The sequence below is a fragment of the Bufo bufo genome, chromosome 6, assembly GCF_905171765.1.
Source record: "Bufo bufo chromosome 6, aBufBuf1.1, whole genome shotgun sequence".
Classification (NCBI taxonomy): Eukaryota; Metazoa; Chordata; class Amphibia; order Anura; family Bufonidae; genus Bufo; species Bufo bufo.
The window spans coordinates 19,772,626-19,787,916 of NC_053394.1; the positions used below are offsets into that span (position 1 = coordinate 19,772,626).

General features: G+C 49.3%; 1 protein-coding gene and 1 long non-coding RNA gene across 5 annotated transcripts in view; one reads left to right on the plus strand and one right to left on the minus strand.

Moving 5' to 3' along the window:
* LOC121003150 overlaps positions 1-2,657 on the minus strand; it is a 97,172-nt gene extending 94,515 nt beyond the window's left edge. The window contains exon 1 of the long non-coding RNA XR_005779430.1: positions 2,553-2,657. This is a non-coding gene — a long non-coding RNA (uncharacterized LOC121003150). The remainder of the gene's footprint in view (positions 1-2,552) is intronic.
* The window catches only part of ZYX (zyxin), a 29,438-nt gene continuing 15,548 nt past the window's right edge, over positions 1,402-15,291 (plus strand). For 2 of the 4 annotated variants that reach the window (XM_040434755.1, XM_040434758.1), the window contains exons 1-2: positions 5,908-6,023; positions 12,090-12,350. In XM_040434755.1, the coding sequence (XP_040290689.1) occupies positions 12,098-12,350 (253 nt within the window). In that variant the 5' untranslated portion in view covers positions 5,908-6,023; positions 12,090-12,097. Of the gene's footprint in view, positions 1,556-5,907; positions 6,024-11,440; positions 11,643-12,089; positions 12,351-15,291 lie in introns of those variants that run through there. The other 2 variants (XM_040434756.1, XM_040434757.1) reach the window with 2 other exon arrangements.

Genomic DNA, 15,291 nt, shown 5'->3' on the forward strand with positions numbered 1-15,291 from the left:
TCCTGCCATTGACAACCAGCCACCGTCACCTTCATTTGCAGTGGTGTCATTAGTGAGAAGCCTGGACTGTTATCGTATCGTCTCTAGTGATGGATCCAGGATCTGTTTGGGATCCCACGCCTTTCAGGTTGCAGTATGGAGGCCTCATGGTGAGCGCTTCAGTCCTACCTTTGCTGAGGACTGACACGCTGCCCCCACCGCTGGTGATAGTGACACGCTGCCCCCACCGCTGGCGATAGTGACACGCTGCCCCCACCGCTGGCGATAGTGACACGCTGCCCCCACCGCTGGCGATAGTGACACGCTGCCCCCACCGCTGGCGATAGTGACGCGCTGCCCCCACCGCTGGCGATAGTGACGCGCTGCCCCCACCGCTGGCGATAGTGACGCGCTGCCCCCACCGCTGGCGATAGTGACGCGCTGCCCCCACCGCTGGCGATAGTGACGCGCTGCCCCCACCGCTGGCGATAGTGACACGCTGCCCCCACCGCTGGCGATAGTGACACGCTGCCCCCACCGCTGGTGATAGCGACACGCTGCCTCACCGCTGGTGATAGTGACACGCTGCCCCCACCGCTGGCGATAGCGACACGCTGCCCCCACCGCTGGCGATAGCGACACGCTGCCCCCACCGCTGGCGATAGTGACACGCTGCCCCCACCGCTGGCGATGATCTGGGGGGCCATCGTATACAACATTTGGTCACCCTTAGACCTCTAGCACACGAACGTATTTTCTTTCCGTGTCCGTTCAGTTTTTTGTTGTTGTCCGTATGCGGAACCATTCACTTCAATGCATTCCGTTTCCGTATTTCTGTTCCGCCAAAAAATAGAACATGTCCTATTATTGTCCGCATTACGGACAAGGATAGTACTGTTCTATTAAGGGTCAGCTGTTCCTTTCCGCAAAATATGGAATGTACACGTATGTCATCCGTATTTCTTGCGGACCGCAAAATACATACGGTCGTGTGCATGAGCCCTTAGTAGTGATACGAGGGACACTAACAGCTCAGCGACATGTGCAGGACATCCTGCCGCCACATGTGTTCCTCTCATCGCAGGGCTCCAACTGGCACTTTTCAGCAGGATGACGCTTGCACGGGTTTCCCAGGAATGTCTCCTCCAGATTATGACACTTCCTTGGCCGCCCGGGCACCAGATTTATCGCCGATCCAGTATTTACGGGACCAGCTGCACCTTCATACATATACAGACTCAGTGAATGCATATGGAACATTGCACAGACTCTGAAGACAGCGTCACCTGATGTATTACGTCACGTGCACCGCCTCGATTCATTATCTGCTCACGTATGCCAATTATGAACGCGCTTCTTCGATAAATCTGGTGGATTTTTACTCCTCTTCCTCTTGACAGTTTTCAAGACTGTCACTTGTGCCCCATATGTTGGAGCTCTGCCCCCCATACAACTCCCCCGCAGTCTCTCTGAGACGTCACCGCGAGCTGTCACCCACGTCAGCCGCTCGATCATTTATCTCGGGTGCTTTAGCCTGTACAGACTGGTATCCTTCATTCTATGGAATTCTAGGAAGGTAGGAAAAGCAGGGCGGGGGTGGGAGGAGGAGGTTACTCCCGATTGTGTCTATAGAGCATAAAGGAGTGTCCATACTGGATATTATAGTGTAGATTATCAGGGTGTGACCGATAGGAGGACCACACATGACCCAGCTCGACCTTCCAGCCAAGGAGATCTGAAGTGATTGCTATCACAAGGAGATTATCCGGCCTACAGTATTGTGTGAGGCACCATCCCTGTCATGCCTCAGGGGTCACCTCTCGAAGTGGGGGGTGATCTGGCCACCAGAGATGTCTCCCATTGATATTGCTGCCACCAGTTGACACCCAGCTTTACAGTTGAGTGCAGCAGGCCAACTGCTTTTTGGGGGTCTTGGATTGCAGCATGGTTTCCTTGCTGTAAAGGTAATGGTGGCCATGTTAGCTGTCATCCAGCTTTCCCAGACACAGATATAACAAAGCGATACATTTTGGTTGAGCTCGCAACATTGGAGAAACGCACTGTAGAGGCGAATGACCTCCGTTTGGAGATTCAACGGCATCAATGTTGGTCGTCACCCAGCTTTCCTGGAAACAGATATAACAATGTTGTTTGGGCCAGACCACAACATAGTCACCGGGTGCAACTGTAGCAGCGGCCATGTTGCTCGTGTCACCCAGCTTTCCCAGGAACAGATAAAACAAAGCAATGACTTTCGGCCCAGACCATGACATCACTGCAGCGTATAATAATAGTCCTATCACCGGTGGGGCGTCCTTTATTGCCACAGTAGTAGTGGCCACGGTGGTTGTCATCCAGCTTTCCCAGAAACAGACAGAACATGGCCTGAGGGCCACGTACGTCACAGGTAATCTGCATGTTCAGCAGAGGAATGCAGTGTGTACATAAGAGGCTGTGCTGCTTCCAGTAAAGCAGTAAGGGAGGGGGAAGGGGGGGGGGGGGGTACTGGTGTATGACACAGGAATGTGTGATCACCAGGGGAGGGCAGGCCTGGGATGTAGCACTACACTTACATGGCCGGGCAGGTCCGCTCCGTATTTCCTGGTTTTGGGTGTGCTCCTTTTATGGGCAAAGAGAACTGTCGGAGTGAGGTCACCATGAGACGTCCAAGGGACTGCAAGGAAAGTTCAGCACAAAGAGACAGTCACAAAGAGTCTGCACTCAGCAACAGGAGGAAATCTGCAAACTGTGTAAATAAATAAACAATGTGCGCAGGTTACAGACTGATACATTGTTTCCACAGAAGGTTCTACAGTGCAATGTACATCAGGTAGAGTTCTACAAGTCACTAAGTCCAATCGAACAACCCTTTTAAAAGAAAGATTAATAGAAAAGTCTCCAATACTAATGCATTTCAGGACTGGACGCTTCTTCAATTTCAGATATAGTAAAAAATATAAAATGCGCCTCATCATATACAAAATGAACGCGTTTCAGGACAGGCACTAGCTGATCGGCATGGGTCCAACACTGCCAGCTGTTTGGATGTAGCCCCGGCGCTGGCACCACACAGTCCAGTTCACAGAGTAGTGGATGAAACGCGCTACTACAGCTCTGCTCCTACTGAAGTGAAGGGCAGCAGCACTGCAGCGACGAGCTACGCGCTTCCACCGCTGGACCTATAGCTGAGCAGGGCGCAGGTCCCCCTCAATAGGAAGGACTATGCTCATATGCATTCTTTACATGCCCGGTGAGGAGGGTCAACTGCCCTACCTCATACTTGAAAAATGAGTATCTATACTCCAAAACGCGTTGTCACCAAGGTTATCCATAAAGCAATTTAAACTATCTGATTGTTTTGGTTGTCCAGGCTCTCTCCATTGTCTGCATCTTCTAATCCAAGGCTACCCCATGGTCCGAGGATCCGAGGACACCGGCAGCACCGCCCTGTCCTATCCACATGCCTTCACTAGTGTTCTGCCGACGCTTGCACAATTATTCAAAAATTCTACAAATTCCAGACTTACTACCCCATGAACGCCATTTCCCATTCACAATTTGCATTATCACTTTTTCGGAACTGGAACCGAACCCTTTAAATTAAGAGGAGACTAAAAGAAAATGCCCACAATAGTAACGCATTTCAAGAATAAACTGCTTATTTCCAGTAGTAACGCGTTTCAGGACTAGACTGGCCCATTTTTCAGATTAACGGCAGGTTTTTATGGCCTGGACTGGCTTCGGATATACAGAAAGTACAACTAAAAGGAGTGTTTTGGGACTGAAAAAATAAATAAATCACCTTCCCCAGAATAAAAGTAAAAAAGGAAAAGTTCAATATCTCCAGTTACAGCGCGCTTCGGGGTCGGACTGGCTTCTTTCTACAGAATAAGAGAAAGTAAAAAAGAAGGAAAAGGTTCATTATGTGGACTAACGTTTCAGGACCTAACTGAGGTAAAGTTGAAAGCGAAGGATTAATATATCCAGTGATGACGCGTTTCAGGACTGGATCTACTGGTTCTTCAGATTGAGAGAAAGGATCTAGAGCTCTAATAACAGGGCATTTCTTCAGCTTATGCTAACCATGGCAAATAACGCATTTCAGGACCAAATGAACCCCCTTTTCAGATTACTAGATGGTAGAATGAGTGTTTTGGGGCCCTGCACTAGAGGGGGCCACACTGATCCTCCTGGTATTGCGCCCTCATGTGGCGCCTTTTTTTGTGATGGAACCACTGAGGAGGGGGGAAGGCTGAAGCCACAGGACGCCACGAGTCCGGGCTGCAGGGACCTCAGAGGGTGCACAGCAATAGTACAGGCATGCATCCCAAGGTAGACAGTCCAAACATGCAGAAAGAGACAGTCACACTCAGACGGAAAGCAGACATGAAGAGACAGCGTCACGCAGGTACAGTAGACAGTCCTAGCCGGCCACCACCATGCACTAAGGGCGAGTGATCGATAAAACAGAGGAGTGTTTAGATGGAGCGTAGACGGAAGATGTCTGTGTGTCCACATCTCTGCACGGACCGATGTCTCTGAAGGGACTGCCATACAATAAACATGCAGGCACCAAGAGACAGTCATATGTGGGTAGACAGCGATCAGCACAAAAAGAAAGTCACACTCATGTAGACAGCTGTAATTGTGCCTGCATCAAGAGACAGCCATGACTATGCATGCATCAAGAGACAGCCATGACTATGCATGCATCAAGAGACAGCCATGACTATGCATGCATCAAGAGACAGCCATGACTATGCATGCATCAAGAAGACAAGTCATATTCTGCTAGACAGCCATTGTGCATGCACCAGGAGACAGTCACGCTGAGGGAGACAGCCATAATAAATATGCATGGCAACATGCACCAAGAGACATCTATAAAAATGCATACACCAAGAGACAGTCACACTCAGGTAGACAGTCATAAACATCCATGCACTAATAGGCAATCATACTCAAGTAGAGCCATAACTATGCATGCGCCAAGAGACAGTCACAGTCAGGTAGACAGCCATACATATGCATACAGAAAGAGACAGTCACACTCAGGTAGACAGCTATAAACATACCTGAACTAATAGACACACTTAGGTAGACTAGACGGACATCACTATGCATGCACCAATAGACAGTCACACTCAGGTAGACAGCTATAAATATGCATACACCAAGAGACAGTCACACTCAGGTAGACAGCTATAACTATGCATACACCAAGAGACAGTCACACTCAGGTAGACAGCTATAAATATGCATACACCAAGAGACAGTCACACTCAGGTAGACAGCTATAAACATACCTGAACTAATAGACACACTTAGGTAGACTAGACGGACATCACTATGCATGCACCAATAGACAGTCACACTCAGGTAGACAGCTATAAATATGCATACACCAAGAGACAGTCACACTCAGGTAGACAGCTATAAATATGCATACACCAAGAGACAGTCACACTCAGGTAGACAGCTATAAATATGCATACACCAAGAGACAGTCACACTCTGGTAGACAGCTATAAGCATCCATACACCAAGAGACAGTCACACTCAGGTAGACAGCTATAAGCATCCATGCACCAAGAGACAGTCACACTCAGGTAGACAGCTATAAATATGCATACACCAAGAGACAGTCACACTCAGGTAGACAGCTATAAATATGCATACACCAAGAGACAGTCACACTCAGGTAGACAGCTATAAATATGCATACACCAAGAGACAGTCACACTCTGGTAGACAGCTATAAGCATCCATACACCAAGAGACAGTCACACTCAGGTAGACAGCTATAAGCATCCATGCACCAAGAGACAGTCACACTCAGGTAGACAGTCACAACTACGCACGCACGAAGAGACAGTCACCTCAGGTAGACAGCCATGCACACACTGATGAGAGAGCACATACCCACAGTGTGACACCCTCCCAGTCATCTGCAGGCCTCGCCCTCTCCACTCCCCCTGGGCAGTCTCAGGCGGTCTCTGACCGTCTCTCACTCTGTGCTGGCAGTCAGTCTCTGCTATTCAGAGGTAAGATGCATTCAGTGTGGGTCTGTCTCCGTGTGCTGTGCCTGTCTCCTGTGTGTGACTGTCTCTGGCGAGCTGCTGGGGGTGCAGGGGCCACTGCCGGGGCCCCAGGGGTGCGGTCTCTTTACCGCTGGAGCTCAGATGTGACTGCAGCCTTTGTCCCATTACTCTGCCTGTCTCTTGTTGGAGGCTGTCTCTTACCGGCTGATCCGTGGTACATTGTGCTGCAGTCACATTAAATGCGTTTTTCAGGGATTGTGTGGAACAAAAGTTGCTTTTGTGAGAACTGTCTCTTTACATATGAAGAGGGCTGTCTCTTATCACTTCTGCTATACAATGAGACTTGGCCTGCTCTCTGGATCCACACCCTATAATGGACTCCCTCCCCACTGTGACTGTCTGTTGTAGATGGCTGTCTCTTTTTCTGCCTTTGGATATCTTGAGGGACCGTCTCTTTTCTCTTGTTCATTATGCACAGTGTAAACATCTGTCTCTCCATCTGTGCAGTCTCATCTGTGCTGGCTTCCTATGTACTGGGCTGTCTCAGGATTCGGAGTCTCTTACACCTCTGGCCACATTAGAGTGCTCCCTGTGTACAGGTCACCATAGTCTGCCCCCTATACAGGGCCGTCTCTTTATGTACCCCCAGGTCACGACAGTCTGCTCCCTCTGTACAGGGCTGTCTCTTTCAGTGCTCAGTATCGGGGTTCGCCTACTACAGAAATCTGGTCTCTTTTAGGCCATGACCTATGGCAGTCTACTCCAGCTGTACAGGGCTGTCTCTATTAATACACAATATTGGGGGTCTCTTACCCACAGGTCACTACAGTCTGCTGTCTCTTTCAGTGCACAGTATTGGGGGTCTCACCCCCAGGTCACTACAGACTGCTGTCTCTTTCAGTGCACAGTATTGGGGGTCTCTTACCCCCAGGTCACTGCAGTCTGCTGTCTCTTTCAGTGCACAGTATTGGGGGTCTCTTACCCCCAGGTCACTACAGACTGCTGTCTCTTTCAGCGCACAGTATTGGGGGTCTCTTACCCCCAGGTCACTACAGACTGCTGTCTCTTTCAGCGCACAGTATTGGGGGTCTCTTACCCCCAGGTCACTGCTGTCTCTTTCAGTGCTCAGTATTGGGGGTCTCTTACCCCCAGGTCACTACAGTCTCTTTCAGTGCTCAGTATTGGGGGTCTCTTACCCCCAGGTCACTGCTGTCTCTTTCAGTGCTCAGTATTGGGGGTCTCTTACCCCCAGGTCACTGCTGTCTGCTGTCTCTTTCAGCGCACAGTATTGGGGGTCTCTTACCCCCAGGTCACTGCTGTCTCTTTCAGTGCTCAGTATTGCGGGTCTCTTACCCCCAGGTCACTGCTGTCTCTTTCAGTGCTCAGTATTGGGGGTCTCTTACCCCCAGGTCACTGCTGTCTCTTTCAGTGCTCAGTATTGGGGGTCTCTTACCCCCAGGTCACTGCTGTCTCTTTCAGTGCTCAGTATTGAGGTTAGTAATCTGGTCTCCTTTAGGCCATGCAGTCTACTCCAGCTGTACAGGGCTGTCTCTTTAACATGTTGCACTCGGAGCTGTCTCTCTGACCCCCAGCCCAGCAGTGTAATGTTAGTTAATGACTCCCAGCTGGGGAAGGGGGGTGGGGGTCCGGGGGGCAGATCCCCCCCCCCCCCCCCTCCTCCTGCTGCAATCCTGAGACATTGCTCACTCACCTCCTCACATCCTGAGAGGACACGGCCTCCCCCTCCGTTACCTCATCCCTGCCCCGCGGTTACCTCATTCCTGACCTGGAGCCTCTCAGTCACAGCTGCCATTGCCTTGCTCAGCATTCCTGGGGCCCGGGGCCTTGTCAGACATTTCTGCTCCACTTTATGGCCTCAGTCCTGTCCTAAAAGACCAGCCATTGTGCCTCCTCCACCCCCGGTCTTCAGACAGGCCTGGCCCAGGGTCCTGCAGCCATCCTACAGGGCCCCCGGCTTGTAGCGCCTCATAATCGGGGTTGAGCCACCATGCCCATGTCGTATGGATCCCAATATTTGCTGCCCCCTGTCTATCCTTGCCTCGGGTTTCATAACCCTATTCTTCAGCATTAGACATTACCCCCTCCAGTAACTCCAGAGCCCCCCCATCTTCAGGTTCTCACCCCACGCGTCCTCCTTTATTCTGTATGTTGTGTCATTTTAAAGGGAATGGCGGTGCGGAGGGCGCTGCAGGTGGGCAGAGCGCTGTATGGCGCTGGTAAAGGCCGCCATGTATGTGCTGAGTGCTTATTAGTAATGTGAGGTTAGATTTTCATTAGGAGCAATCACTTCTACAGTAAAATCCTATAGGAATGGTGCAAACACATCTTGGGGGGCGAGGGGGGGGGCGCATATCTGTATTTAGGGTGCACTGCTGTGGATGGCACTAGATGTACATACAGCTGCTATTATCCTCTAGCGCCTCCAAGTCTCAAGGTGGTATAACGGTATCTTCTCCTTCAGACTGATTCTCTTACATCTCACCCTCTTATAGTCAATGCACCCGCATCTCACCCTCTTATAGTCAATGCACCCGCATCTCACCCTCTTATAGTCAATGCACCCGCATCTCACCCTCTTATAGTCAATGCACCCGCATCTCACCCTTATAGTCAATGCACCCGCATCTCACCCTTATAGTCAATGCACCCACATCTCACCCTCTTATAGTCAATGCACCCGCATCTCACCCTCAGTCATTTCAGCTCCTCCAGTAACTCCAGAGTCCCCCCAATCTTCAGGGTCTCTGCAGGTTCTCAGACCACGTGTCCTCCCCTCTATTCTTTATGTTGTTTCATTTAAAGGGAATGGCGGTGTACATAGAGCTGCTATTATCCTCTAGCGCCTCCAAGTCTCAAGGTGGTATAACGGTATCTTCTTCAAACTGATTTCTTATAGACTAAATTCTCTTACATCTCGGCCTCTACACATAGTCAATGCACCCACTTCTCACCCTCTTATAGTCAATGCACCCACATCTCACCCTCTTATAGTCAATGCACCCACATCTCACCCTCTTATAGTCAATGCACCCACATCTCACCCTCTTATAGTCAATGCACCCACATCTCGCCCTCTAGTCCTAGTCAATGCACCCACATCTCACCCTCTTCTCATAGTCAATGCACCCACATCTCACCCTCTTATAGTCAATGCACCCACATCTCACCCTCTTATAGTCAATGCACCCACATCTCACCCTCTTCTCATAGTCAATGCACCCACATCTCACCCTCTTCCCATAGTCAATGCACCCACATCTCACCCTCTTATAGTCAATGCACCCACATCTCACCCTCTTCTCATAGTCAATGCACCCACATCTCACCCTCTTATAGTCAATGCACCCACATCTCACCCTCTTATAGTCAATGCACCCACATCTCACCCTCTTATAGTCAATGCACCCACATCTCACCCTCTTATAGTCAATGCACCCACATCTCACCCTCTTATAGTCAATGCACCCACATCTCACCCTCTTATAGTCAATGCACCCACATCTCACCCTCTTCTCATAGTCAATGCACCCACATCTCACCCGCTTATAGTCAATGCACCCACATCTCACCCTCTTATAGTCAATGGCACCCACATCTCGCCCTCTTCTCATAGTCAATGCACCCACATCTCACCCTCTTATAGTCAATGCACCCACATCTCACCCTCTTATAGTCAATGGCACCCACATCTCACCCTCTTCTCATAGTCGATGCACCCACATCTCACCCGCTTATAGTCAATGCACCCACATCTCACCCTCTTATAGTCAATGGCACCCACATCTCACCCTCTTCTCATAGTCAATGCACCCACATCTCACCCGCTTATAGTCAATGCACCCACATCTTACCCTCTTATAGTCAATGGCACCCACATCTCACCCTCTTCTCATAGTCGATGCACCCACATCTCGCCCTCTAGTCCTAGTCAATGCACCCACATCTTACCCTCTTATAGTCAATGGCACCCACATCTCACCCTCTTCTCATAGTCAATGCACCCACATCTCACCCTCTTATAGTCAATGCACCCACATCTCACCCTCTTATAGTCAATGGCACCCACATCTCACCCTCTTCTCATAGTCGATGCACCCACATCTCACCCGCTTATAGTCAATGCACCCACATCTCACCCTCTTATAGTCAATGGCACCCACATCTCACCCTCTTCTCATAGTCAATGCACCCACATCTCACCCGCTTATAGTCAATGCACCCACATCTTACCCTCTTATAGTCAATGGCACCCACATCTCACCCTCTAGTCCTAGTCAATGCACCCACATCTCACCCGCTTATAGTCAATGCACCCACATCTCACCCTCTTATAGTCAATGGCACCCACATCTCACCCTCTTCTCATAGTCAATGCACCCACATCTCACCCGCTTATAGTCAATGCACCCACATCTTACCCTCTTATAGTCAATGGCACCCACATCTCGCCCTCTAGTCCTAGTCAATGCACCCACATCTCACCCGCTTATAGTCAATGCACCCACATCTCACCCTCTTATAGTCAATGGCACCCACATCTCACCCTCTTCTCATAGTCAATGCACCCACATCTCACCCGCTTATAGTCAATGCACCCACATCTTACCCTCTTATAGTCAATGGCACCCACATCTCACCCTCTTCTCATAGTCGATGCACCCACATCTCGCCCTCTAGTCCTAGTCAATGCACCCACATCTCACCCTCTTATAGTCAATGCACCCACATCTCACCCTCTTATAGTCAATGCACCCACATCTCACCCTCTTATAGTCAATGCACCCACATCTCACCCTCTTATAGTCAATGCACCCACATCTCACCCTCTTCTTATAGTTAATGGCACCCACATCTCACCCTCTTCTCATAGTCAATGCACCCACATCTCACCCGCTTATAGTCAATGGCACCCACATCTCACCCTCTTCTCATAGTCGATGCACCCACATCTCGCCCTCTAGTCCTAGTCGATGCACCCACATCTCACCCTCTAGTCCTAGTCGATGCACCCACATCTCACCCTCTTCTCATAGTCTATGCACCCACATCTCACCCTCTTCTCATAGTCTATGCACCCACATCTCACCCTCTTCTCATAGTCTATGCACCCACATCTCACCCTCTTCTCATAGTCAATGCACCCACATCTCGCCCTCTAGTCCTAGTCGATGCACCCACATCTCGCCCTCTTCTCATAGTCTATGCACCCACATCTCGCCCTCTTCTCATAGTTCAGCCACATATCGCCCTCTTCTGCATTACACCTGGTGCTGTGCTCAGTATGAAGCCATCTCCACCCCATAGTCGCTGTAGTTGGGTGCTCGCCCCCTTGCCCTCTCTCAGGCCCCTATGTCTTTTCTGTAACCCTGCTCCACATTTCCTCATTTCTTATAGGGGAAGCCACCTCTGTACCAAATCCTTCCCATCCCCAGCCCCTCGTAGTCCCTCCATGACAGGAGCCATGCTTAAACTGCTGAGCTGTGCAGGAACCCCCGGGAGTATTTCCATGGAAACAAAGCGAGACAGTCTCGGAGAGAGACAGGCGGAGGAAGGCGTTCAACCTTGAGCTGCCAGGGATCTGATCCGCAGGATTCGATCATAGTGAGAGTTAGATTACACATAACGGCTTTTATATTTAACCTTTGCTGTGCTATAAATGTGGGCGCTGGCAGCCATGTTGTTTAGGGGATGGGGGAGGGGGGCAACCTTTCTTTTGTGTCATTTTCTCTGGCAACCGAAGAGTTATTACAAGCGAAGCATAAGCTGCAGATGATGAATGCCTATGGGGACCACGAACCATATTGTGTTCCATACAAAACACTCCCTTCTAATAAAAAAATCACGTACGGGCGCTGCAGAGCTGAGTTTGTAATTTGGCACCGAATGTGCTATTACAATCTGTAGCCTTACATAGGACTGCAGGTAAACCCATTGCATTATATTATACAACAAAGGAATGGCTCAGTGACCATCTCGGCTCTGCTACATCTGTACCTGTTTGTATGGGTAAGGGTCTCTGTGTAACATCTGTATTATTTTTATTTTTAGACGTCAAGATGGACCCAGCCGCTCCCGCCACCCGGATGACCTCCTCTTTCACCATCAACATCTCCACCCCATCTTTTTACAACCAGCCCAAAAAGTTTGCTCCAGTGGTGCCCCCTAAGCCTAAGGTGAACCCATTTAAAGCGGCTGAGGAAGGAGACCCCAAGACTAACTCTGCTGGCCTCCAGGATAGCGCAACCGCCCCGCGTGCTTTTTTGGGGAGAGTTGGAGAAATCCCATCCTTACCGCCACCTGAGCATGAGGGTAATGAGATCTTCTGTCTGTGATTCCTTCCTCATTTACAGGGGCTTCAGGACAGACCCCCTGTTCATGGTCCGCTAGGGCACATGGACAGCACAGAGGGGGAGGAAGTCCATGTCTACCAATATTTCAGTCCCACATTGCTAGATATTTTAAGCCCCACCCCTGCTTAGCACGGCTCCACCCCGAAGGAGCATGATAATGCAAATTAGAATAAGCCACACCCTATTTTAGGTCCATGTCACAGGAAATTCAATATATGCGTTTTTTTGTACGTGGCAATCACCATTACAGCTTCCAAGGGCATAGTCACACCCAAGGGGATATACATACCGTGGAGGGGGTTCCCCTTTAGAAAATGATTACTTATTTTCAGGATAGGTCATCAATATCAGATTGGTGGGGGACCAACACCCGGCTGATAAAGTTTCAGCAGGCGCCCAAGCCAGAAACTAAACAGAGGATGGAGACGGAAGGAGAAATTGCCATCCACTGTGTAGACTGGAGCTGAGCTGCAGTACCCCAGCATGGCCACTACACAGTGGGTGGCGCCTTCTGCTTTCGTCTTCATCCCCTGTTTAGTTTCCGTATGGGTGGCTGACGAAAATAGCTGATCGGCGGGGGTTCTGGGCATAGGATCCCCATCAATCTCATATTGATGACCTATTCTGATGATAGGAACCTGTGTCCTGCTCTCCAAGGTAACTGCATTGTTAAAGACATTTCCAGAATTAGAACAATGACTTTCTTCCAAAAAACAGTGCCGCGTCTGTCCACAAGTTGTAGTACCGAGCAGAACCCGTGGACAGGGGTGGGGCTGTTTTTAGAAGAAATCCGCCATTTTTTTTCTAATCCTGGGGCCCCCTTTAATGAGCAAGGGTGGGGATTTGGGTCAAGGGACACTATACCCTTCTCTCCTGGGTGGCAATATGCAGCATAATGGTGGCCCAGGTTTGATTGTCCCACCTAGTCCTACATTGTATTCCTAGGGATATCTTTGAAAAGATGAGCGACAACCCATATGGGAGCTGTTTTGGTGTCCATATAAGTGGTTGCATTGTTTTTTGAAGGTATGATATGTGTGTTACTTTTGCCCTAGCGAGGCTCGGAAAAAGGTCTCAACCTTCTTCTGAATGGCTCCTCTCGTGGTCCTGTACTGTAAGCTGATACCATTTTTCTCTCTTTGGAAAGCCTCAAGGGTAAAACAAACCTGGAATTTCTCACTTTCTAATACATTCTTCTCGTGCCGGTCCTGGGGTAGGGTCGGGCACTTGTGACAGTTCTCAACTTCAACTCCTTATAGGGATTTCTTTACTGGTACTGCTGGGTGACAACCAGTATGACCGCCATTACTTCTCCCTCAGCCGTTGTCATTCAGCCTCCCAAGTCCCATGTATGGGAAATCTGCTTATACAGTGACAACCCATCTTTCAGGTCTCTAGTAGCAGCCCTATCGGTTGTCTCCTAGGAATCTGCAAAGTAGCATTTTTGACAGTGGTATAGGACGACTGATGGGTTTTTGATTTTGGGGGCAATTGGTGTTGAAGGCCAGCAGCTTGCCTATCCTCCAGATTAAAGAGGTCCTCTCACCTCTCCTGATATATCTGTTTTTGTAACTACTTGTAGTGCCCAAGTAATAACAATTCTGGAGCATCTGTTTGTGTTATCAACTGGGTGTGTGTCCCTGCACAGTGTTACACTATCCGGTCAGACCGTACAGGGACACAACCTCAACTGGTAACACCCAGAAGGACCTTTCAGTCATAATTTCTATCTTGGTATTACACAGGGATTTCAAGTAGTTACTGAAACAGCCATGTCAGGAGAGGAGATAGGTCCTCAACTCTCCATACATGAGGCTTTAACGTTCTAGGGCTTACTTTTCTTAAAGGGATAGTCCATTTTCATTCAAACCTTTTCGAAAATTATGTATTTTCCTAATGTAGCCAAAAGGGTCATTATCTGCATAGGGGTCTTCATATCTCTTTGCCAGGTGGCAGAGGGTTTCCATGCTTGGTGGCCTCCATAATAGGTCTATGTTGACCACTTTATTTCTAATAGTCTTCTTCAGGGTTTAGATCTAAGTCCATAGTCCTTGTCTACAGCCGAATTCTTGTGGTATAATTCAACACCCCCCCCCCCCCCCTTCCCCACAATTAGAAGGCGGTCTTCATCAATATTGGAGTGTCGGCCATCGATGTTCAATGAATAGAGGACCTTTGCTAGGATGGGTACCAAGGATGTCCACCATATCGCACTTCATGGTAATTTCCCCTGCTTGTTTCTCAATTTCTGTTTACGTGGCTCTGTGGTAGTGGACAGAGTGACCAAATCTGGGTCATTTTAGGTTAGGTCTGCACTGGTTGCTCTGACCAGATGCCGAAATCCTAAAAGAAAGTCGTACAACTCACTTATATACGTGACTGATTCCTACTGCCTTAGAACAGCGCCACCAAGTGGCTAAAACATGTTGAAAGACAAGGACTACAGTAATATTAATTATGGTATAAAAATGCACTAGAAGTGGCGCTCTGCAGTGTCTGTGTACGTCTATATCAGGGCTGGCCAACCTGCGGCTCTCCAGCTGTTGCAAAACTACAACTCCCAGCATGCCAAGACAGCCTACAGCCGGGCATGGTGGGAATTGTAGTTTTACAACAGCTGGAGGGCCGCAGGTTGGCCAGCCCTGGTCTATATGATGGATCTATATGGACTCTGTGCTGCCATAGGTCTCCTTCTAGCTGAGAATACCCTCCACATGCAGCATCTGATGCCACCATTTTTCATCCATAGATGCAGTAGAGTCACATAGTAGGCTCTAGGCCTTATGTCATGTGTGAGTGTCCATGGGCATCAAACTTCTGCTCTTGTAAATTTCCAAACTGTAGCATATGTCGAATTTCTGGATTATGGGATGCCAGATTCAAGTAGACTTTCTGTATAT